General features: G+C 31.7%; 2 protein-coding genes across 2 annotated transcripts; both read left to right on the top strand.

Moving 5' to 3' along the window:
* The first annotated feature begins 11 nt into the window (after positions 1-11).
* On the top strand, positions 12-9,851 carry LOC132726225 (dynein regulatory complex protein 9-like). Its single transcript, XM_060711500.1, has 10 exons — positions 12-151; positions 2,755-2,892; positions 3,480-3,724; positions 4,120-4,248; positions 4,765-4,876; positions 5,924-6,055; positions 7,036-7,110; positions 7,530-7,661; positions 8,381-8,482; positions 9,305-9,851. The coding sequence occupies exons 2-10, from the start codon at positions 2,758-2,760 to the stop codon at positions 9,413-9,415; spliced, it is 1,173 nt and encodes a 390-aa protein (XP_060567483.1). The 5' UTR covers positions 12-151; positions 2,755-2,757; the 3' UTR covers positions 9,416-9,851.
* A 3,622-nt stretch (positions 9,852-13,473) lies between these two features.
* LOC132726224 (protein phosphatase 1L-like) lies at positions 13,474-23,430 on the top strand. The gene is made up of 4 exons (XM_060711499.1): positions 13,474-14,030; positions 20,222-20,375; positions 21,948-22,078; positions 23,044-23,430. The coding sequence occupies exons 1-4, from the start codon at positions 13,518-13,520 to the stop codon at positions 23,422-23,424; spliced, it is 1,179 nt and encodes a 392-aa protein (XP_060567482.1). The 5' UTR covers positions 13,474-13,517; the 3' UTR covers positions 23,425-23,430.
* The last annotated feature ends 1,485 nt before the right edge of the window (positions 23,431-24,915 follow it).

The following is a 24,915-nucleotide window of genomic DNA, read 5'->3' as shown; positions in this document are numbered from 1 at the left end:
ATGTGTTTTATTTTAGAGATAGAACAGGTTCTGTCAATCAAGTCCGCCTCAAACGTCTAACGACAAAGATCGCTTTCCTAGTGACGAATCAACAGCTTCAATTGCATTTCTTATATTTAGTCTATGTCCTGACTAGAAAAAGGAAAACAGGGTAAATATTAGATCAATATTTAATAAAAAGTTTGTTTAAAGATTTTTGGCAGAACGTCGAATTCTTACTCAAGTTACACAGTTGCGATTATATTTTGAAACTCGTAAGCAAAATAACAGGAAAAGAGTCAACTCGGGGGCCGAGTACGTTTTAGGGCCGAGCTGACCGGATTCAAATAACATGCCTACAGTAACATCTAACTCTAAGCATCCAGCCAAATTAGTCACAGGGTGAGAAATATGTGCGAATTAGTAACGATTCGCCACACTAACGATTCGCCACATAACGATTCGCCACAGAGTAATAACGATTCGCCACAGTTAAATAATGATTCGCCACAGTATGATTATAGATCTAACAATGATTTTTTATTAAGTTATCAACAAAGTTTTTCCTTTTGTTTTAATAATTTGACAACGACAATAATTTGATAATGTTTCTTAATACAAGTAACATGAACTTAAAGTCCCCATCGCGGATTTTCAATTTATCAAAGTAACATTATTACAGAAGTACATTTACAAGAAAGTAATTATATGTTGAAATAAATATTGAATTAATCATAAACATAAATTTCAATTAATATTTATATATATAAATATATATTTCATAAAAAGAAAATATTGCAAAAACCAGAGACATAGATAACAATGTTATCTATGTCTCTGCAAAAACATGATAGTGATCATTACGAAAATTGATTTACGATAATTGATTAAAGAACGCATATCTAAAACATTTGTCACACCTTTAATTTTAATAAGCCAATCATCTTAAGCTTGTTGTAGAAATATTTAATTGACGCCGAAATAATCCTTTAATTATCTGACAATGTGAGCAGATTTCAATATAATGCGGCAATTAAGCTTACATGTATTTATGTAAATTTTGTAATAAAATATGTTAGTTATATAAATGTGTATAAATTAGTAGAGTTACTACAATATGTTATGTTATGTTAAAAAAAAATTCCATCAACAATTTGAAAACAGGTGTGAAAAAGTTTGTATTTGAACACGTGGCGAATCGTTATTTAACTGTGGCGAATCGTTATTACTCTGTGTCGAATCGTTATGTGGCGAATCGTTAGTGTGGCGAATCGTTACATTACCATATGTGCATCCTGATTGGGACCTTCAAAATATAGTACCGGGACTCTACCGCGACCGCTTGCACACTAAATGTCCCCTAATTAGTGAATCGTTCAATATCATGTCAATTGTATTTTGACATGCTGAAGCTAGATTGATCATCCTTAGAAATTTTTTGTCCATGCTCAGAATATAAGTGCGCAGGACACCAGTTTACGCTTCTGTGTTCAATCAGAATACTTAAGCTTTTATCGTTATCTTGTAATTCGGAAAGTTGCGATGTGTCAATTCGGTACTTCAGACGAAAGTTTTCATTAATATCTAGCAGATACTCGCAACGCGTTACCGTAAATCTCTCTTTGCGAACAGGCCCTTCTGGCCAGCTCTTCCAGCTGGCTTTTACCCAAAGTCAAAAATTAAAAACGGTCATTTTGTAATGTTTTGCTTTGTAAATAATTCTATAAAAATACCATTAGCAATAAGAGAAAACTAAGATAATCTTGAGTAATGTGTGAATCAAAATCTTGTCAACATTGATGTTCCAATATATGTATTTCCTTAAAATTGATTTGGTTTTCTTTTTCTTCATTTGAGTTTCACTAAAAAAATGCAACGGAGAAATTAGCAAGGGCTTGAACCAATACATTATTTATCTTTGTATACTGCTAAATAAGGGTGTAACGGTTTACCGGTTTACCGATATATTGCAATATGAATAAAAAAAATTCGTACCATGGTACGATTTGTGGAGAACCGGTATTTTATAAAAATCATAATTTTCAATTAATTGCCTTCTAATTTTGTACAAATTTTACATAAAATCTTTCATTGGCGAATTTTATTGGCGCCAACGTAAGATAAAAGAATCCAACAACTAGTACACTTAAAAGTCAATAAGCGACCCAGATGTGAAAGGTCACCCGCGACTAGTTTTGTTTATCAAATTGTGTGACACTTTTACTTTCTATTTATTTCTTACATTTTATTTTCTACTAAAAATATATACATATAATAATAATATATAATGTTACTCCATCTTTACATCAAAACATTTGTAAACACGACAATACGTATTGCAATATATTGCAATACGCTTCAGCAAAATGGCAATATATTGCAATACGGTTTTTGCCATATTGTTACACCCCTACTGCTAAACACTGCTGATCAGACTAAAGATTTGTTATTTGTTTACAACTTTGGAAAATGCATCCAAAAAATACCTTAACTTGTATGGTTTCATTTTATTATGGACTTCTGACTATTCCAATGTTTTGTTTTGAAAGTCTGTCAACTCAACCACTCACATAATTCTTTATGGGCATAAATGTAATTAAACAGACCAAGGTTCATGACTCTTGCACAGATTGAATTAATTTCCTTTGTAGACTAAGGAATTCTTGCATGGCCCTTATTTTACCATCAAGCAATAAGTATAATCATAATGTTGCCATCATTTGTTTATATGCTAGTTATATATGTTTATATGTTACTTATATGTTTTTATTTTAGACAATGGCGTCGGACCAGTTGTTAGCAGGGTCTGATGCAATTCATATTGCCACAGTTCTTGAGGATTGTGTGGACCAGCTTTCAGTTCTTGGTAAAATTATGCCATCTTCTTATGATGGTAGACCAGATGCTTATAGTGTAAGTTAACAAGTACTTTATTTTAAAGAAAATTAAAGGGGCTTTATCAGATCATTTTTGGGAGGAAGCAAACAAGCTAACCAGAGTTTGATGTCGGATACCATGGAATGATTCATTTAGAGGAGCACCCAAGGTCTTCTTCCACCAGTTAAACTGGAAATTCACCATTTAACTTATGATGTAATTGTGACTAAAACCCAACAAAAATATTAAAAATGTATATATAATGTCAAAATGATTTATTTGCTCAATGGCATTTCTATTGACGGGACAGTTAAGGGTTTCCTTTAGTTAAGAGTCAATATTTTGACTGTAAGACAGACCAATTTTACAAAATTGACATTACATAGCTGTTGGCGACCATTGTTTATATAATAAAAAGCCCTGGCGCACAATTTCTTGTTAAAATTGTATATAATTTTGTTGGATAAGAAACTGTCAGAAAGCAACATGACTGATGTTATTTGAATGATGTCTACAATATCAATGTTTTTGAAGTGTTTGCTAAATGTATAAATCAGTCATACATTACAATTGTTTTGTATTTATTTGTAAAATAATTGTAGTGATATAAATTTTCTATATAGATGGTGCACTCACAGATGACAGAATTATTTGACAGTCAGCGCGACTTGGAGTCAAGATATCAGTCAATACTTGCCAAGAAACTCGATCTTAAACATTCAACAAGAAATGCTGAAAAATTAACAGAAATGGAGAAAGAGGTTTTGGAGACTGGTGGAGATTTGAAGAATAGTACACATGTGTTTACTCGCAGTGTCCGACAAAATCCCCTCACAGGAGATAACACTGTTAAAATACAGGATGATAGGTACAAAACAAGTTTTACAAAGCACTTTCATTTTCAGACTGACATTTTACCTTTTATGGAACCTTTTATCACTAATGTGACTTTCGATCACTGAATTTGGCATATGTTTTTCTTTACATTTTGATGATATAATTAGATCATTCATCTTTTGCCATTCATTTCAAGAGAAATGTATAGATGAGTGTTGAGAATTTACATGAATTTTTTTATTAACTTCACTAATACTTATACTTTTTTTTTATTAACTTCACTAATACTTATACTTTGAATAGAAATGTACTATAGAAGTTGGTATTTTGGATATACACTGTCTTGTACGCACCTATAGATTATTTGATGTAGTAAATCACTGGATATGTGTAAGAACATAATTTGCAAGTGGTTTCTTTATACAGATTGTTTGTGGAAGGTGTAATGGCCGAGACTTTGTCAGAGCTTATACAGAACTGTACATTTCAAGTGCTAAGAGAGGCAGTAAACACACAGAAAGAGAGGAAGGCACAACTTCTAGAAACTATCCTCAAGTAAGTTTAACATTTTCTGTTCATTATCCTTAACATCTAAGCTTTACAGTTCAGAAATAAGAATCTATAAAATTGTTGTTTAAAAATAATACATCTACAGTTTTGTCAAATGGTGTACCCATTATATCAGCTTAAATTTCCCTTTAATCAGGATCTCTTATTTGACTGGGGAAGTGTTCATGAAATTTTACAGGAATGTATCATGCATACTTTTATGATTTTATCCATACTATGAAGAACTTTGTTGCAATGGAAAAACTATGAAAATCTTGTATGAAAACGTGAAATCCTAGAGCTAAGACATTAGGTATGTGGGCATTGTAATTTAGACTTCTTCCACATGGTCATAATTGAACTGATGAAGTCATTTGTTTAGATATAGCTCAAGCTGAATGGCCTCTACAAAGTTTGTTCAAATTATTTTGAACCTCCTTTTAAACAACTGCAAATTCAATTCAAGACAAATACATGATACAAATTAAGTAGTTAAATGGTAAATAACTTTATGTCCACCAGGGAAGAGAATGGTCGTAAGAGGGTAAAACTTCTACAAAAGCAGCTTGGAGATATTAAAAAGGAGAAAGAAAAAGAAATACAGGAAAGAAATGAAATGATCGCTCATTTAAAGGTAAAAATTTCTCTGATTCTTCATATTGATTTACGTGTGTACCATACAAAATACACATTCAACATTGTTCTCATGCATTATGTGCTGCTTGATTACATTATGGCTGCCCGTTTTGACTGCGGGGTTGCCATTAATGGTTAAGGTTTTAGAATTGAAGTGTATCCCTTCTTAATTGTAAGAGGAGACTAAATGGGTTTGAATAACTGGAGTCTATGCATCTCTTAGCTCCAGCACGTTAGATGGTTTTGATCCCTGGTGTTGCTTTGAATTTTTTACCCCTGAGGTTAGCCAAAATCATCATTCCTGTTTCAGCACCATATGACCTATACTGTGTTGGTGAACCATAAAACCAAAACAAACAATATATTATGGCTAAAAGAAGACACAACACTGTCTTGAATTTCAACTTTGTTTTCATTGCTAAAATGCTTCTTTTGGAAGACAACAGTACCTATTCATCGAAACTTCAACAGGAACTGGATATTTAGCATTCTTCTAGTTTTTAAACTTGTTTCCTGGCAATATTTTAGATAAAAGTCTGATCTGATAAACTGTTTTCTTGAAGACTATAGAGGCTTTAAAGATACTGTATGCTGTAATTAAGGATATAACAACACTATTGTGAAATTTTATATATGTATAAATATGTTAAATATGTTCTGCAAATGTTTATGCGCATTTTATGTACATGTAATAATTAAAATATATGCATTCATTTTTTACTGAAAACTTTTGCTGAGAATTTATCAAATTGAATTACTAATTATAATTACCTCCCTTTATTTACACGAAATGTAAATTCGGAAATATCTTTAAAAAAAATCATTTTTTGGAATAAATCTTCATTTGAGCATTATATTTAGGATGTAAAACCATAAAAAAAATTGAGCTACAGGATCTATAATTAAAATTTTTAAATACATACTGACACATTTATTTATTTTGTTTATTCTGTCCAATAGAATAGGGATTGCTATATACATGTAGACCTAAATTTTATTGTTTATAATGCAACTCAAAACTTATCTAATATCTTGTTATTTACAGGATCAACTTCAAGAAATGAAGGCCAAAACAAACATGGAAGGTAAATACATTAAGAAATGTGCGGAAGTTGGTGTTGCACAGACACAGAAAAAGTGTTCAATCTCCGAGAAGGATATGAAAGATGAAATAGAGGTATTGAACCTGCGTATCACATTACCTGCTTTATTATCCAATTGTACTTTTACTTATTGTGACATGTATTATTAGCTCATTGAATGGTGACTGGATCTACATCCTTAACCGCCTCTGTGGTCGAGGGGTTAGAGTCGATGACTTCTAATCCAGTTACCTCTCTGACGTGGGTTTGAGTTGCTTTGGTAGTTTAGCACGGAGGAAGGTAGTCTAGTACTGGTGTAACTCTCCAGGAACGATGGTTTGGAAACTACCCGCCTATATGACTGAAATACTGTTGGGAAAAGGCGTAAAATGAAACAAGCAAACAAACATCTTCAATTTTTGGTGTTTGAAGTTGGCATATGATCATGTTGCAAAAATATACTTGCCAAACATCATTCTCAAGTATAGCTGATTTAAAACATAATTATGGTGATAATGTAAGCTATAATTTACAGTAAAGCAGATAAAGTATAGAATCCAACAACACTTGATACTGTATGTAACTACCTACCAATATTTCACTGAATTTACTAAATAGTGTATAAAGCTATACTGTATATCTACTGCAGAATTTTAAAAAAGAATGCTTCCAAAATGCCTGTATGATAAAACCTTCATAAAATAACAGAATGTTATGTTATTTTGTTAAAGTACAATATTTACATGTAATAAATAACAAGGACATCCTATGTTTCAACTATTTCTAGAATTGACTATCACTTGAGGTCTTCCTCCACCAGTAAAGCTGGGACGTCGCCATATGTTTTATACTGTGTTGGTGTGACATTAAACCCAACCAAACAAAACAAAGAATTGACCATAAGATTATGAAACCAATAAAATTTTACTGTTGATAAATTTTACAAAAATATTTTATAACATATAGCTTTATACCCTTTCATAAACTGGCACAAAAATAAAACAGAAACTTATCTCTGCTTTAATGTTTTATGCAATCTAACAAACTGCATTGCTATGTTTATTATTTTTTAAAGAAATTACGACATGGTATAGATGAAGAGATCAGATGTAACGCAGAAATTGAATCATTCTTGAGAACACATCAAACAGTGAGTATCTAGATTTGGTTTGAGAGTGATACATCTAAATGTGTTGGATTAAACTGTTTAGATCAATACATAACTTATTTGTACTCCATGACAATACAGTTTAATATATAAAATATATATTTTATTCAGTAAACAGGTGCTGGATAGTTATTATTTGCTGAACGCCTGTGTTTAATTCATCCTTACAATTTTGAAAAGAAAGCTAATTGCTTATTCAAAATCTAATGAAGATTTTTTTAACTTTGTTACTTATATAGGAGGGGCTTATTTCCAGGTTTCAGTTTTAAATACATAATACAATGTATACAAATCAAAAAATCAATTACAAATTAAAATTTTGCGACAATAGAATTTAAAGTAATAACTAATATATAATGTGAGTGAACAAAAGTAATTTCATATATCCTTTTATTATGCAGGAGTTAGAAAGAAAAGTAGATTTCTGGATGGAGAAATATGAGAAGGATGTGGAAGCCAAGCAGCATGAACTTGATGTCTTGAAAGCTTCTAAGGCCAAAGATCTAGAAAAACTTCAAGAATTAACTAAACTGGTATGTAATATTTATATCTAGCTCTCACTGATTTAAAGCTTGAAATTGAAGAACAGTCACACTTTTCACTGACATTGCCATCTGATTGGTTCATTTGAAATATCTAGACTTTGAAATTTATTTTTCCTGAATTGGGAGCAATTTATTTAGGAAATATTTATCAATTTTGAGTGCATTGAATTTGTTGTAGAATAATGCACAGTTTGAGTACAAATGCGTAGGAATGTGTACAAAAATCTGAAAGGCCAATATGCCTGAATTATTAATTACAAAGCATTTGTAATGTAAAAATGCACTTGATTGCCCTATCTGTTTGATAGGGGAATAGTGTGAAGCTAAAGAATGATTGTTTTTCAGAATTTAGTGACCAAAAAACAGTTTAGTAGCCAACAATATAAAGTTGGGTAGTCTGGGTGGAATTCATGCTGTCTTTCGTCTATGCTTGTGATATAACATTTAATTATTGCAAGAAATGGTTCAAGGTTTCGTACACTGATAAAGATTCCAGGTACTGATTTAAGGAAGATATACAAAAAGTCAAACCAAATGTTGAACAAACTTGTCAAAGTTTTATATTCATTTGTTTCCTTGCACTGGAAACAGAACTATTGAAACAAGTATATTTGTCAAGTCATCAGTTTCCCTCATGCATGAGCTCAATAGAATTAATTAAAACAAAAATGCTAGTGACAATAATTATTATTGTTTTATTTTATTAGTACCGAGAATATGAACAAGTTGTTGTAGAGGACAGAATAGAGAAAGAGAAGACAAGAAGGAAGCAAGAACAAGAGGCTATAGAGCTGAAGGCTTCTATCAAGGTTTGTCCAATTATCATTTGTCATGTCTTGTTTAATAATTTTCATTTTTCTAATTTTATTTAGTGCATTCTGTGGTATTGCTACTCATTAAGCACAAAGTTAACCCTTCACTTATGACATGGACTTTCAGAATTTTCTGTTGCTATTTGAAGGGAATTTGATATCAGAAAGCTCAAAGTACTAAGCAGCCTATAGTTTATGTTCTGGACAGACTATATGAAACTGATGGCATAGGCAAAATATTTTTGGCAGTTGCATTATCACTCCATATTTGTATTTTCTCTTACAATCACATTTTTGAAATGAATTGCCTTTGTTGTCATATAAGTAAGGAAGGTATTGAATTTTTTCATTTTCGGCTTGGCTGTCTATTATGATTGCTTTGGCGCTGGCTTACACATATGCTGCTCTTGTGTCTAACTTAAAGCCCTGCTTATGCTAAAAAAGTTTTGTCGACTCATGGATAATCAAATGATCTGTGTTAGAAATGTCTAGTTACTTATTATTCATCTTTCATTGGTCTTATGATTAATTTATATATTAAATAAATGAAATTCATCTTTATAATTATTGCTTATCTTGTAATTAATAAAAAAAACACATTATAACATAAACTATTTTAGTATTTGATATTTATGATGTAACCAAAAATACATGGCCTTTGTTTGTCACCAATCCAAGTCAGCCCACATATCTGTAGAGTCTGATGATTAAGTTTCAAGTTTTCAATATGATATTCCTTGAATCAATAATGGACTATTATGTTAGATAAGTCTATTCTAGAAAATAAACAGGCTAAATGTGTACCTTTACATATTCCAGGTCCAGTCATGGTGGCGTGGTGTTATGGTGCGGAAGGGTTATGGCCCCTATGCCAAAAAGAAGAAGGGGAAGAAAGGAAAGAAAGGCAAAAAGGGAAAGAAAAAGAAGTAGACTGTGAAATATTTACTGTGATATTTGTTGATATTTTTATGGACCAAAATTCATGTGCATTTCTGTATTGTTTTATATGTATTTTGTATTTGTGTCTTTATATTTCTTTATAATAATGTGATATATAAAGATTTTTAAAAAAAATCAAATGTTTCAAAATGCTGATGAATTTGCTGCTGATTTTAAATATGATAGGGAAAGAATATATATTAACATTTAAATGTATCCCATTTTTTATTTACAAAAAAAGATATTCATTGTTAAAAAGGTTATATAGTATTAGACTATTGTGATTAACAGATATATTAGATGTACAAAATAATTTGTGATTAAAAAATTTACTTTATTGTATTAATTACTTTTTTTTCTTAAGTTTGTTTTGAAGCACTGGCTTCAACATTATGAACTCAATAATAAATTTATTTTAAACTTTTAATTGTGTTATTTGTCAAAGTATACAATTTAAAAACTGTCTAATTCTGCCCAAAAATGTTTACTGTCCTCGTATCCCAGAACTTCTGAATATTTGCCTGCAAACAATTATTTTGTATAGTTTGTTTAGATCACAAGATTTAGTTTTACTCTGACCAGTCTTTTAGCTGTAACTTTTCTTTGTTTATGATAAGGTCTTCTCTCACCAGTAAAGCTTGAAATTAAAATTTGACCTTGCCAATTTTAATGTGACCTTACTTAATAAGTTAATATATTACTGCAAGATCATTATCAAAGTGGGGCACTAATTTTTGTGGTTTTTGTGGATAGGTCAATCCACAAATTTAAGATCCAGCAAAATTTCATTTCATCTGCTGTAAGATTATTTTGCTTCACATTATTTACATCTAACCTTTTGGAAAAATAAACAGTCCATGAATTTTATGTACCCCAAAAATTGTTCTTTGTGACAAAACCATGAAATTTCATGTCCACAAAATTCACAATAATAGTTTTAAAGATTTTTATTTATTTTTTTTATTTTACATTGCGCTAGGTTATAATTGGCCCTATTATAAATGGTTGTTTAATCAGAGCTGCTAAATAGTTAATAACTAAAAACAACCTTATATATACAGTTATATTACCTGTCAAGAACTTTTATCACAAATTTATAATACATAACCTTCCCTTTTTTGAGAAAAAATAAATTTAATTCAGAAATTGACAGTTTAGTAGCCATGTATACTGCTTATATAAAAATCGTGATTATTCAATGAAACACGCCATTACAAATCTGCAGTATTATTAATACATCTAGCTATAACGGTTGAATTTCCACCAATTTTGGAATATAAGAGTCTTTTTAAAAACAAAACTACTGAAGCCTGTTACTTTTGTATTTCAATATTGAATCCGTGTTAAAATAAAATTCAATTGATGCACAGCTGTTGTTTTGTCTTGGATTAAAATGTAAATCGCTTAATTGATTTACATTGCGAGTTATAGGTACATTTCATAAATGTAACTGTTGTTTTATTTATGTTTATAATATTTATAAGCAAATTTTGTCAAAAGAGTTTTCAAAGGTACACTTCATAATATAACTGATGTTTTTATGTGTTTATGTAAGCAAATTATTTTAATAGAATTATAACGCTTTGGAAAATGTTTACAACTAATGTTTACAATATTATAAGTTACAACAAACCACAATTCTTTAACAATATTCAAATGCATTAATGATTGTGTAAAGAAATCAGCTGAAACTGTTATCTTATTGGATATAGGTGTTTAATTAAGGTATAAAGCTTGTCTTACAAGATAATATAATAATTTATTATATTCTTATACTCAAACAAAGGAATGAGTTATTTGGATAATGTTTAGAGTTTAAATTCTATCTTTAATTTTTCATTGAACTGTCAAATACAATGTAAGTTCATAGGTCAAAGATTAGGAGATTTGGAGATTCAATTTATAATGATGATTATTTTTTTAATTTAGTGCAAAAGGTTGATGAAAGGAGATTTAAAAAAATATGTATAAACGTATAGGTAAAATTCATGTATTGAAAAAAAGTGTATTACATATGTTACATTGTGCCTGAATGGTTTTATAAAAAATTCTATAAAGAAAATATCGGACTATTTTACTACTTAGTATCTAAAGTGTCATGAAAGTTTGAATATTGTAAAAACAGTTTGAAAATATAGGGATTTACTTTTCACTTACCAGGTGACTATTGACTTAATGTTTACAATGTATTCAGGATAGTCATTAAAACTGTAGCTGTATCGGTTACTCATGTTCAGGGTAAAAAAAGGGAATAAAGAATGCCATCAGGTGTATTAATGTTTTGAGGTTTTTTAAAGTTGCAGTTAGAATTGCACACTAAATCATATACAGATGCTGACATATACACATGTATAAATAAACATGTTAATTTTTATAGTAAATTGGCATATACACTGCACACTACAGTAAATTATGACACATAAATTCATTTTTATCTCCCACTAACAGTGTGGACCAACTGTAATGGGGTGGTCCCTGACAGTACATGCATCAGTTACCTTAATGTAGTATGTACATTTTGTTATTTTTGTCTAATCAATAACATGAGAAGGGTGGTTTACTATAACTTGGTACAGCCAGTAGATGACCCCTATTTATTTAAAAGTCATTAGTTCAATGTTACAGTAACACTTAAGGCAATATCCTTGTGTAGTCAGTACTTACTGTTTCCTCAATCATAGGTTTTTGATTTTTTTATTGATCTTTTTTTAATTATAAGACATTCATACTTTAAATATTTCTTATTAAAATGAACACTTGGCAATTATGGAATAATTATGCAAAATATGTAAACATGCCAATATAAAAAAGGCAAATGTAGTGAGGGCAGCAGAGTTCAATACATAAAAAGCATGTTTCTATCGGTGCATGTTACAGAAACTACCCAGAGCTTATATGTTTGCTCCCCCCTCCCCCGGGTAATATTGTTAGATGGATTTGTTGAGAAAAGTGTCAAAATCTTTGTTAGATTTTTATACTCAAAACATTTCTGACTATTATATTTAAGTATGTTCCACCATCAACGACTTTCAAATTAAAATCAGATATAGAGTTGTGTATACCAAATAACTTTTCACATTGGAAAACATTGAGCTTAACCTGTTGACTTACTTTTGAATTTTGAAGCCAGGGTCTTTAAATTTGAACCTGAAGAGCAATTTTTTATATTGTATTGAACTTGGATCTTTGATGAACACAAGGGAGACAAAGTGACCTACTTTTAGGGTCAATCTTTAAAATTTATAAACTTGAATGGCTTTGATGATTTTAAATATGACCCAAATGTCTAACATATGCATAAAAGAAATTATAGCTTTTTTTGCAATAATTGTTTTCAAGTGAGTAATCTAGGGCCACCAAGGCACTTTTATTTAATTTTGACTATACATGTATACACTTTGCTTATAAAAGGCAATTTTGGGATTTGGGGCTATGAAGAATTAATGAAAATGTGTGTTTTAAGTTATGGAATATACATGCAGGGACATGACAATAGCATAATACCATTTGCATATTGATAACTGCATAATTCTGAATGACAACTAATGATTGCTATAAATACCTTAATTAAGCTTATTGCTTATTGTCATCTGTTAATTAAATTTGAAATTATCTTGTACAGGTATATGCTTTACATTTCTCTTTTTTATGAACATTTCTCCTTTTATTTACAATGATTACATATTTTAAGGCTCCCTTTTAATATGAAAGTAGGCAATAGGCATGCTGTTTCTCTGAAAGTTGGGAAATACCTGTGATTTGCAAGATATGGATTATTCTTTGCCAATTTCCAGTTAATGTATTTATTGCCAGTTGCCATTTAATTTATGTCAGCTGCTTATTCTAAGTTGTTGATCTAAATTTCTGCTAGTTGCTTATTAGATACTTAATGCTAACAACCACAGTCCTGAGTTATTTTTTCTTTTTTTAACAATCATTTTGAGATAATAACTTTTAGAATAAAATTATTTTCTTTTCAATGTGTGATGTTGATAAAATAAAACTTTTTGTATATTAAATAATAAGATTTTAGATATAGTTCTAAAAGCAATAACTCTGCATAACGAATACTGAAGGAATAAATTTAGTGGTCATGAACCCAAGATTCAAAGTTATGCAGACGATCATTACATCTGACGATAAGCAAACATTAGGTGATGCAGATGAAAGCAGAATCCCGGAAGTTGCTGCCAAGTCAAACAAACAAGGAATAAATCATACTAACTATGGTAAAATGTCGTACTGGTCCTATTTGTGGCGAATGGCTCGTCGATATATATTGTGTCCTGAGTCATTTATTCTCATAGTTTTGTTAGTGGTTCTTTACAACACATTTGTGAACGTCCCACCTCTATGGAGACGAGCGAAACAAAAACTAGGGATTCCTTCCAGGAATTTTATATATCAAAGTGGCAGTAGTTCACAAAGAAGTGATGATCTATACTGGCCATCTGACCCTAACAGATTTTCATGGGATTTTAAAAGTAGCAATGTAGCTGCCTATTCAATACAAGGACGTAGGCCGCATATGGAAGATAGATTTCGAATTCATAATAATGGCAGTGAAGTTTCATTATATGGAATTTTTGATGGACACGGTGGTGATGTGAGTAGTTTCTTTAACTTAACTTCTTTACGCATGTACAAATGTATACCTTTTTAAATTTAAAGAATTTATTTTATTTTCCAAATGTTATTTTTATTAAAAATTTGTGGGTAGATCGCGATAGCTCAGTTGGTTAGACCACTGACTGTCACCCCTTACGTCCTTGGTAACACTGTTGGGATTTTTCAGAGATGCTTTAAGTGTTTCCCACCTACTGAGAGGTGTACTGGTAAGATATCCTGGAAATCCTCGCATTTATCAGTGCTATTCACTGGGCATGTAAAAGAACCAAGGGGTCTATTCAATAAGAGCTAGGGATTGGTTCCAGGATTCCCTTATATCTGAAGTCTAGAGTCATGTCTACTTCCTTGCAATGGAATTTGACATTAATGCAAGAAAGATAGATCAAGGTGCAATGTTCTGATGTCAGATGATCTGGCGATTGTGATGCAGCAACAGGCAAGAAGTTCAGTCTGTGAAATTAGGATTTAGATATGGTTGTCATTCGGGCAACCTGTTCAAGAAAATTTTGTTGTTCAAAATACAAAGTGGTTGTCCGAATAATTTCTTTTACAGGGTGTTCACTAGCCACTAAATCCTGAGGGTCATTTTTAGTTAGTTTTACCGACTACAAGGTCAAATCCCCATGAATTTAACAAAGATTTGACCCTCCAGTTAAAATCCTAAGGGTCATATCAGGCCTTTTGGAAATTTGAAGGGTCAAAGAGCCATTTCAAAGGTCAAACGGACACCCTATTTTTGATAACCAGCTTCAAATTTTCATCTAGATAACATAAAATTGATAAAAGACAGTACTAAATTTGTAAATGGAAGACATTTAGCAGGTTTAAGATTTATTAACACTCATTACTTAAAGGAAATATTTGGTAGGTTACAGAATAATTACTACTTCAATAATGATTATTTTGTGTTGATAGCCAAATGGTAAATGTTTGTACATGTAGGTCAAGGTCACATTTAATCTCAACTTGAATGTTATATATTGGTTTAAACTTTCTTGTCTGGACAAGTTTGTTAAAGAAACTTGTCACATGTTCTTTATCATTAACTATGATTTTTGCATTATTATTAGAATCTCAAATTACCCAAAAGTCAAAATCAGTTATCACAATTAGTCAAATGTCAAAAATTTATCTAAAGCAATGTGCCTGGGCATCATTAGATGCTTGTTAAAATAACTTGTCACAAACTTTTATTAATTAATGTAGATCTTGCAGTGTTCACAATTGGGTGAACGTGTTGCCAGGTAACTAGTGATATAATGTTTAACACCAAACACATAATCTACAATGCTTGTTTGTTTTAAGAGAAATTTGCTATAAATCTCACAATAATGTTTTTTTCATTGATTCGAGAATATTCTTTCCACTTGTTTTGTGTTAATTAACATCAGAATTGCAACTGAAACATAGCAATCTTGAATTTTTTTCTTATTTTTATATTTATGACAAATGATTGATAACTAAATGATGTTTTGCCAATCATTTACATGTAGAAGCCTACTTTCATCATAGGGCATAAAATATATATATAAAATATATGATTTATTTGCCCGACATCTGTGGTTTGTTGTAAACTTTACAGATCATTATTATACATATATCATTGCATGTTTATTTACATATTTCAGTACATATAAATGTAAATAAGACAAAAGCAAATTTGCATGCCTAGAATTTAATGTTGTCTTAAGCTGCAATATAAATTTTTGCTAGTTTCAACTTTGAAAGAGCCAAAGATTAGTATTGACTTGCATTCTTTTAAGAAACATGTTTATATTTCATTTACTTGTTAATGATAATGGCTGTATTTTACAATCAAATTAGCTGTATTTCACTGATTGGTGCGGTAATTACTGACTGCCTATATCAAATCATAGACACATATATAACCTTATAACATATCATGTTTATTAGCTATTCTTGCAGGGCCTTTTTACCCTTCTTTGCTGTAGCTGTTATCCGGCTACTTCCCCAAGCCAAATTACTACCTTTTTTCCCCCAAAAATAGTCTAAAATTCCCCTTCTGGCAAATATTTCCCCTTGTAAAGAAAAGACAAACTGAAGAATAAAACTTGTAAAAAAATGATAGTTGTTTTCTCCAATGAAAGCTAATAATTCAAATACGCAATAGAGGGATACCTTGATTTAATACAATTGATGTTAACTCAGAGCCTCGGTCTGAGTTTGCAACTTTCTAAAAACAGCATGGGAAAACCCTGCCTTATTTTTTAGTGCACATGTGATTTTTTACGACAATATGGCGACCGATTTACGGTGTCGCTAATGTAAACAATGTCACAGAACATGAAGAAAATACGATTGAGTGACGTTTGTAATTGTTTATTACAAATTGGATGAATTGATGACCTTGTAAGTGCAACAGAATCCAATACATGTATCCCCTAGAAACTCCCTGTGTCCTAGTAGCACAACATGCCCAACTGTCGGAAAAAGCGAGCCTAGCACAACAGTGCAAGTAATACAGTGGGAACTGATAATAATGTTCCCTCTGAATCAAAGCAAGAACCCTCACATGACCTACGTAAAATTCTCTAATTAGGAAATATGAGTTTATATAAAGGGGCAATAAATTGATCTGTAAAAAATGTCTTTTACTCCTGTTGGACAGAAAGCTTAGTACTATAGTAAACCTTAAATGTGATTGGAGGAAGATATGCAAATAAATTATGATATTCCCCCGAAGTGTGTGAAAATATGATATTTTCCCAAAAAGTGTGAAAATCGCGCATTTTTTGCCCACAAAAAGGGCTAGGGCGCCTTCCCCAAAACTAGTGAAAAGGCCCTGTCTTGTTTGTCAGGGAAGTTTAGGAGCAAATTATACTCCTTGACGTGTGACTTTACAATATAATGCTTTTCCTTCTTTACCTATATAATGTAACTTCCAATATCAAACATTTTGCAGTCCCTGGTTTTCAAATTAATAGAAGCCCTGTTTGTGTGATATACTTTCTTACTTTTTAAAAATGTTGATAGTTAATAATCCCTTCTGCATTAATGAGAAAAATATATTTTTAGCTCACCTGAGCATATGCTCAGGGTGAGCTATTAGGATCACTCTTCGTCTGTCGTCCGTCGTACGTCGTCCGTTGTTCACACTTTTCAAACGACATCTCCTCTGAAATCATAAGGCAGATCATAATGAAACTACACAGGGATATGTTCCTTGTGTGAAGCCTTAACAAAGTTGTTCAAAGAATTCCATTACATGCAGAACTCTGGTTGCCATGGCAACCAAAAGAAAAAACTTTAAACATCTTCTTCTAGAAAACCCAAAGAGCTAGAGCTTAGATATTTGGCATGAAACATCTTCTAGTGAGTGTCTACCAAGATTGTTCAAATAAAAGCCCTGGGGTCAAAATTGGCCCCGCCCCAGGGGCTCATTGATTTTCCCTATATGCATATAGTAAAAACTTTAAAAAATCTTCTTTTAAAGAACCCAAAGAGCTAGACCTAAGATATTAAGCATGAAACATCTTCTAATGAGTGTCTACCAAGATTGTTCAAATAAAAGCCCTGGGGTCAAAATTGGCCCCCCCCCCCAGGGGGTCATTGATTTTCCTTATATGCATATAGTAAAAACTTTAAAAATCTTCTTCTAAAAAACCCAAAGAGCTAGAGCTTAGATATTTGGCATGAAACATGTTCTAATGGATGTCTACCAAGTTTGTTCAAATAAAAGCCCTGGGGTCAAAATTGGCCCCGCCCCAGGGGGTCATTGATTTTCCCTATATGCATATAGTAAAAACTTTAAAAAATCTTCTTTTAAAGAACCCAAAGAGCTAGACCTAAGATATTAAGCATGAAACATCTTCTAATGAGTGTCTACCAAGATTGTTCAAATAAAAGCCCTGGGGTCAAAATTGGCCCCGCCCCAGGGGGTCATTGATTTTCCCTATATGCATATAGTAAAAACTTAAAAAAAATTCTTTTAAAGAACCCAAAGAGCTAGAGCTAAGATATTTAGCATGAAACATCTTCTAATGGGTGTCTACCAAGATTGTTCAAATAAAAGCCCTGGGGTCAAAATTGGCCCCGCCCCAGGGGGTCTTTGATTTTCCCTATATGCATATAGTAAAAACTTTAAAAAATCTTCTTTTAAAGAACCCAAAGAGCTAGAGCTAAGATATTTAGCATGAAACATCTTCTAATGAGTGTCTACCAAGATTGTTCAAATAAAAGCCCTGGGGTCAAAATTGGCCCAGCCCCAGGGGTCATTGATTTTCCCTATATACATGTAGTAAAAACTTAAAAATCTTCTTTTAAAGAACCCAAAGAGCTAGAGCTAAGATATTTAGCATGACACATCTTCTAATGGGTGTCTACCAAATTTGTTCAAATAAAAGCCCTGGGGTCAAAATTGGCCCCGCCCCAGGGGTCATTGATTTTCCCTATATACATAGAGTAAAAACTTAAAAATCTTCTATTAAAGAACCCAAAGAGCTAGAGCTAAGATATTTAGCATGAAACATGTTCTAATGGATGTCTACCAAGTTTGTTCAAATAAAAGCCCTTGGGTTAAAATTGGCCCTGCCAGGGGGAGGGGGGGGGGGCAAAAGTCATTGTTTTTCATTATTTGTGTATAGTAAAAACTTAACATCATGAAACATCTTCTAATGGGTGTCTTCCAAGTTTTTTCAAATAAAAGCCCTTTGGTTTAAACTGGCCCGGCCCTTGGGCCCTATGTACAGGTGAGCGACCCCAGGGCCATCATGGCCCTCTTGTTGATATTAGTGCTAGATTTTCTTCTCCATCTTAATCACTAGTATGCTAAATTCTGTTACCACACACTTCAAATTCAGCCATGCCAATTAAAATTGTGGTAACAAGGACTTAAGTGTAAACTACTTCACAATTTTTACAATTTATTCCATTGAAGTCATTGAAAATATTTTCTTTGCATACTGAGTGATGTAAAAATAGTTCTGCTATATTTCTGTTAAAGATACTAAAATCAGCACAAACGTCTATCAAAGAATTATTAAAGGGACTCCACTGAGGTTTAAAAGTCTAAAAACATAGCATTTGAATTTCTTACATAAATGAGCTGGGGCACTTTAAACAGTAATATATGCAAAGATAGTTGAGAAATATACTTTGAAATAAATTGAAAATCGTGAAATAAATTGAAAATCGTATTTTTATGCTTTTTTTAGCCTAATTTGAGTGAAAAGCGTTTAAACGTTTTTCAGTTTGGGTCAGTTTTTTACAATTTGAATCATTATTCTGGAAAAACGGTGTGCGCGAATGATCTGAAATTTTGCACAAAGATTAGTGGTCTAAACCTACATCAAATGGTACAATTAATATAAAAAAAATATTTTCAGTCCCATCATGTCAAAACACCTCAGTGGAGTCCCTTTAAATACATATCAAATTAGACTTTTTACTTAACAAAAAGGCTTGTCCAATGATAAACACTATAAATATCACTAAATATTTGTTCTTTGAATTTAGAACTTTCCATTCAAAGTTGAAGAGATTTCAATATCAAGATACAAATATTGAGCAAACCAAAAAAATAGTGCCTCACTGGTTAGTCTACACAAATGAGCACAATTAAGCTAGCCAGACTTTATACTGGTGGAAAAGGCTTATCACTTTTGGTTCAAGCAGGTGAAATGTTTAAGCTTGAGCACCCATCAGCATAATCAATCTAAGTAGGTCCATAAGTATCCTTGCACTATACTGGTGGTGTACGATGATGAAAGAGTAAGAAACAAAAATTTATTTCTGATAAGAGTACAACAAAATATTACTAAACATCTGTTTAAAATATTTGTAGCACGAGTTTGAGAATTTTTCAAGGAAATGCTGTTTTTTTTATATTACCAAAAGAGGGAAAAAAGCATAATATAGGAATTATATGTTACCTTTGGGTATTTGCAGTTAAATTAAAGTAACAACAAATCCAAATAGGTTTTGGTTCGTATGATATATAATTTATTAAAAGTTCACTGTCACTGTGTAATCTGATATTAAATCACATTAATATATAAAACCACTCTACTGTTATTCAAACCAGAAAGTTCCTTTCAGGTATACTGTCAATAACACAGTTCCACTTGTTGCTCAATCTCAAATGATCTGAATCAACAATAGTTAACAAGTCTGCACACTATTAGAACTATTATTATTTTCTTATTGCAGTTTGTAGCTCAATACGCAAAAGATAATTTATTTTCCATGGTGCTATCCAATGTGAATGACAATGATGAAGAACATGGGGAGATTTTAACCAAACAAATCTTAGAGGTGGATGAACAGATTTTACAACAAACAAAAAAACAAGATGATTTATCAGGTATGTGGAAATTTTACCTTAACCCGGCTGAATTATTATAATGGATATGTCTTGCTTTGAATTTGGAACCATCTAGAATTGTTAGTTTAGGGATTTCGGGGGGAGGGGGGTGGGGGGCATTTAGATTTGCTCTTGTCTGACCATCAGTTCTCATGTTGTGTCATGTAGCTCTAAAAGTGCTTAAGCTAGAGCCAACAAAGTTTACAGGAATGTTGATCAGCTTGTGAAGCTGCTCATCTAGGTTTTCGTTTGTGGATTTATTAAGTGTTGTCAGAGTTATTGCCCTTGACCTAGTAAAAGATTTGCATTTTTCGACTTATGTTGCGTATAGCCCAAAAATATTTGACCTGGAGTCAGTAGATTGACAAACAGTGGAGTGTGTGATTTATGTGGGGGTATCAATCTCCTATGAATACATTTCTAGTTTGTTTTTAAGTTGAACAACTCTTCACAAACTACTGTTATTATGCCAAAATGAAAAATTGTGTCCAGTTTTTATATTATTATATAATATTATATTCCTTTAACATCTGACCAAAAAGGAAATAAAAGAGGAAAAATAGAGAGCAGGAAATAGATAAAATGTTTAACCTTTGCAGTAAATTGTTGACAATTTTTTATTGAGAAATGTTTGCTGAATCAGTAACACAGTGACTTCTCTGTTTTAATTATTGATTGAAAAATCTTGTATGACAGGCCTCTTGATGTACATATGTTACTTGATTTTATTATTGCGTTCAATTTATTTCTTTGTTTGAGTGATTGGTGGGTGGTTGGGAAAGGTACACATTGGCATTTTGATCTACATATGTTGCCTTAATTTCAGTATGGTGAATAATTAAGTTGTGACAGGTTGGGAAGATACGCGAGATTGTTTAACCCTCTTGTTTCAATACTTGGAAATTACAATATATATTGTCAAAGTATGAAAATCTGTGGTAACCGACTTTCTTTTATTATAAATAAAGAATCTTTTAGGTTTACCTCCTCATTGAAATATTAGCTTTAATAGTTTTGTATAAAGAAGCTGTCTATATCAGTATTAATGTAATAACTCGGGTAAAGTGTAGGTTGAATCAATATGATATGCCTTTGTTAGTATAATTAGTATTGATTTTGATGAATAAAGGTGAACTTTATAACAGCTTCTAAGGTTACAGAGTATAAACTTTGACCAGGGTCATATTTTAATCAATGTACATGTACTATGTTTGCAAAATACTGTGTTATTTTTCTCCATGTTTGGAAGGGCCTGTGCCCTGCCAATAAAATAAGGTCCTTACAAAACTGTTTCAGAAAAGGGACTGAAGATTGGTCAAGGTAAAATTATGCTGAATGTCAAGGCTTTCTAAACTTGCCTACACTTTTACCTTTCATGTGGTTTGTTCATGTTTTACAAACTGAATCTAATGTTGATTTTATTAATGCAAAACTTTACCAAATTTACAAAATTTATACATTTACTGGAATGTGTGTAATGGTATAGATAGTGTGTCTCTGCACGGAAATCTATGTATGGCAGAAAATTTGAATTTGATTCATTCCAAATGTAAAATATTATTTTTATTTCAGGGTCAACAGCTCTAGTTGCTATGGTAACCAACAATACACTGACAGTAGCTAATGTAGGTGATTCCAGAGGTGTAATGTGTGATAAGGATGGTAAAACAGTTCCACTGTCTGTAGATCATAAACCTAATGAGGTAAAGATAAGTATAAAAAAAAATCCCGAAAATATATTTAAACATGGGTGAATGAAAGTTTTTAGAGTTATAACTGAATTTTAGGTTTTTTTTATACATGTACTCCCAAAAGCCATCTTTTTCTGAATAAAGTTATAAACAAAATTTTCAAAGTAAAGAATTTTCAGTATTGTTTCAGTATCCAACATCCACAAATATATAAGGAGGTATTGATGGTGAAGTATATAAGAACATTTGACCTGTTCTGATATTGCCAGGCAGGGTCATTGACCTGATTGAAGTCTCTCATTGTGATGACAATATTATGTTGGCTGGCCTAATGTCAGTAATTTTTACTAAGGTGCTGGCTTTAATATGAAAAAAATGCATGGTGGAACACTTCAGGTCTTTGTTTTCAATTGCATTGTGACTTGTCAGTCTGTCACAGTATCGATATTACGTAAATCACTTTTAGATTGTGCATTTTCTCTAATATTGTATTGTGGCCTGATAAAGGTGTTATAAATACAGAAACTGACTTCCATACAAAATATTAATACATTATAATTGTACTAAATGCTAAAATACAAAAGAAGTAAAAGATGATTCAATTTATGGTTAGTAAATACATGTAACTGTCTGGAGACGACCACAGAACTTGAAAAAATTTATAGGGTTTGCAATATTTCTTACCATTTCTTAATTCATGTCAGTTTAGCAAAAAAATGTTTGCTGATATATAAGTTCATGCATATAAAGTAAGTTTTTTTGTGTTTCCTGAAAATTTTCAAAAATAGCAGTTAGACCAGTATTGCACTAAGCCATCAAAATGTAATATTGTTATCATTGTAGTTTTATTTAAGGTTTACACAGATAGCATTAATTATATTTGAAGATACTTTATGTGGTCTGTAAGTTTCACTTTTCGTAAATATGTTTTTCTTTGAATGCTAGCTCAAACAGTTTATGTTCTATTTCAATTCTAGACGAAGGAACATCAAAGAATTAAAGACGCTGGTGGCTTTGTAGGATTTTACGGTGTATGGCGAGTAGCAGGGATTCTAGCTACATCGAGGGCACTTGGAGATTACCCGTTAAAAGACAAACGTTTTATAATTGCTGAACCTGACATTCTAACATTTAATCTAAACGACGTTCAACCTAAATTTATAATTTTAGCTACAGATGGATTATGGGATTGTTTTTCAAACGAGGAGGCAGTGCAATTTATTTTAGAACGTTTAGACGAACCACATTTTGGTGCTAAAAGCCTTATTCTACAAGCATATTATCGTGGATCTTTAGATAATATAACAGTTATGGTAGTTAAATTCGATAAAAGTAATTTTGAAACTAAAACAAGCTAGTCACAATTGTAATTATAATTTATGATGATTATATATATAAAGGCTAGGCATTAGTATTCATGTATTTTATTTAACTTTATAATGTTTCATTGTTTGTCTTTCTACAAATATCCAGTGATTCAAATGATACTTCAAACTTTTTATTGTAAGGTTAAAGGAATTTTTTTTTTATGATTTTAGTAGTTAGTTTTGTAGTTAATTAGATATTGTTTTTGTGCTATTCTAAGTAACATACAAGTTTAAAAATATTAATATCTAGTAACTTTTAAGCCATAAAGAAATATGTTTGCAATTTCCTGACTTTCCTTATTTCTTGATTATAACACTTAAGTGTTTTCTAAAGTTTGACAAAAAATATTTATTGATGTTTTGACCAAAAAATAGATGATAAAATAAATCCAGCAAAAAAAATTAATATGTAGTTTTAAATGACACATACAATTTCTTATATCTTGTATTGTTATAGCACATAAACTAATACAATGTCAGTGTTTTTAGCTCACCTGACCACGAAGTGGTCATGGTGAGGTATAGTGATGGGGCTATGTCCGGCGTGCGTCGTCGTGCGTCGTTCGTCGTCAACAATTGGTTTGTTAACAGTCTAGCAGTCACAGTTTTGATTGGATCATCATCAAACTTTGTCAGAATGTTTGTCTCAATGAAATACAGGTCGAGTTCGAAGATGGGTTATCTCGGGTCAAAAACTAGGTCACAGGAGCTAAAAATAGAAAAAGCTTGTTAACACTCTAGAGGCTGCAGTTTTCATCCAAATATTCTGGAAATTTGTCAGGAAGGTTGTTTTGATGATATCTAGGTCAAGTTCGAAGATGGGTCATCTCCGGTAAAAAACTAGGTCACAGGAGCTAAAAATAGAAAAAGCTTGTTAACACTCTAACAATTGGGTTGTTAACAGTCTAGCAGTCACAGTTTTGATTGGATCATCATCAAACTTTGTCAGAATGTTTTTCTCAATGAAATACAGGTCGAGTTCGAAGATGGGTTATCTCGGGTAAAAAACTAGGTCACAGGAGCTAAAAATAGAAAAAGCTTGTTAACACTCTAGAGGCTGCAGTTTTCATCCAAATATTCTGGAAATTTGTCAGGAAGGTTGTTTTGATGATATCTAGGTCAAGTTCGAAGATGGGTCATCTCCGGTCAAAAACTAGGTCACAGGAGCTAAAAATAGAAAAAGCTTGTTAACACTCTAGTGGCTGCAGTTTTCATCCAAATATTTTGGAAATTTGTCAGGAAGGTTGTTTTGATGATATCTAGGTCATGTTCAAAGATGGGTCATCTCCGGTCAAAAACTAGGTCACAGGAGCTAAAAATAGAAAAAGCTTGTTAACACTCTAGTGGCCGCAGTTTTCATCCAAATATTCTGGAAATTTGCAGGAAAGTTGTTTTGATGGTTTCTAGGTCAAGTTCAAAGATGGGTCATCTCCGGTCAAAAACTAGGTCACAGGAGCTAAAAATAGAAAAAGCTTGTTAACA

The sequence above is a fragment of the Ruditapes philippinarum genome, unplaced genomic scaffold, assembly GCF_026571515.1.
Source record: "Ruditapes philippinarum isolate M1 unplaced genomic scaffold, ASM2657151v2 ctg1963_1_1_1_1, whole genome shotgun sequence".
NCBI lineage: Eukaryota > Metazoa > Mollusca > Bivalvia > Venerida > Veneridae > Ruditapes > Ruditapes philippinarum.
This window is presented reverse-complemented; position numbering and strand designations above follow the sequence as displayed.

Bases quoted from the DNA above. Each gene is read 5' to 3' on its own strand.
- LOC132726224 (XM_060711499.1), top strand. From the start codon at position 13,518: ATGAACCCAAGATTCAAAGTTATGCAGACGATCATTACATCTGACGAT. The intron at 20,376-21,947 runs GTATGTGGAAAT...TTTTTATTTCAG, and splicing joins AAAACAAGATGATTTATCAG to GGTCAACAGCTCTAGTTGCT. The intron at 22,079-23,043 runs GTAAAGATAAGT...TTTCAATTCTAG, and splicing joins TAGATCATAAACCTAATGAG to ACGAAGGAACATCAAAGAAT.
- LOC132726225 (XM_060711500.1), top strand. From the start codon at position 2,758: ATGGCGTCGGACCAGTTGTTAGCAGGGTCTGATGCAATTCATATTGCC. The intron at 6,056-7,035 runs GTATTGAACCTG...TATTTTTTAAAG, and splicing joins ATATGAAAGATGAAATAGAG to AAATTACGACATGGTATAGA. The intron at 7,111-7,529 runs GTGAGTATCTAG...TTTATTATGCAG, and splicing joins TCTTGAGAACACATCAAACA to GAGTTAGAAAGAAAAGTAGA.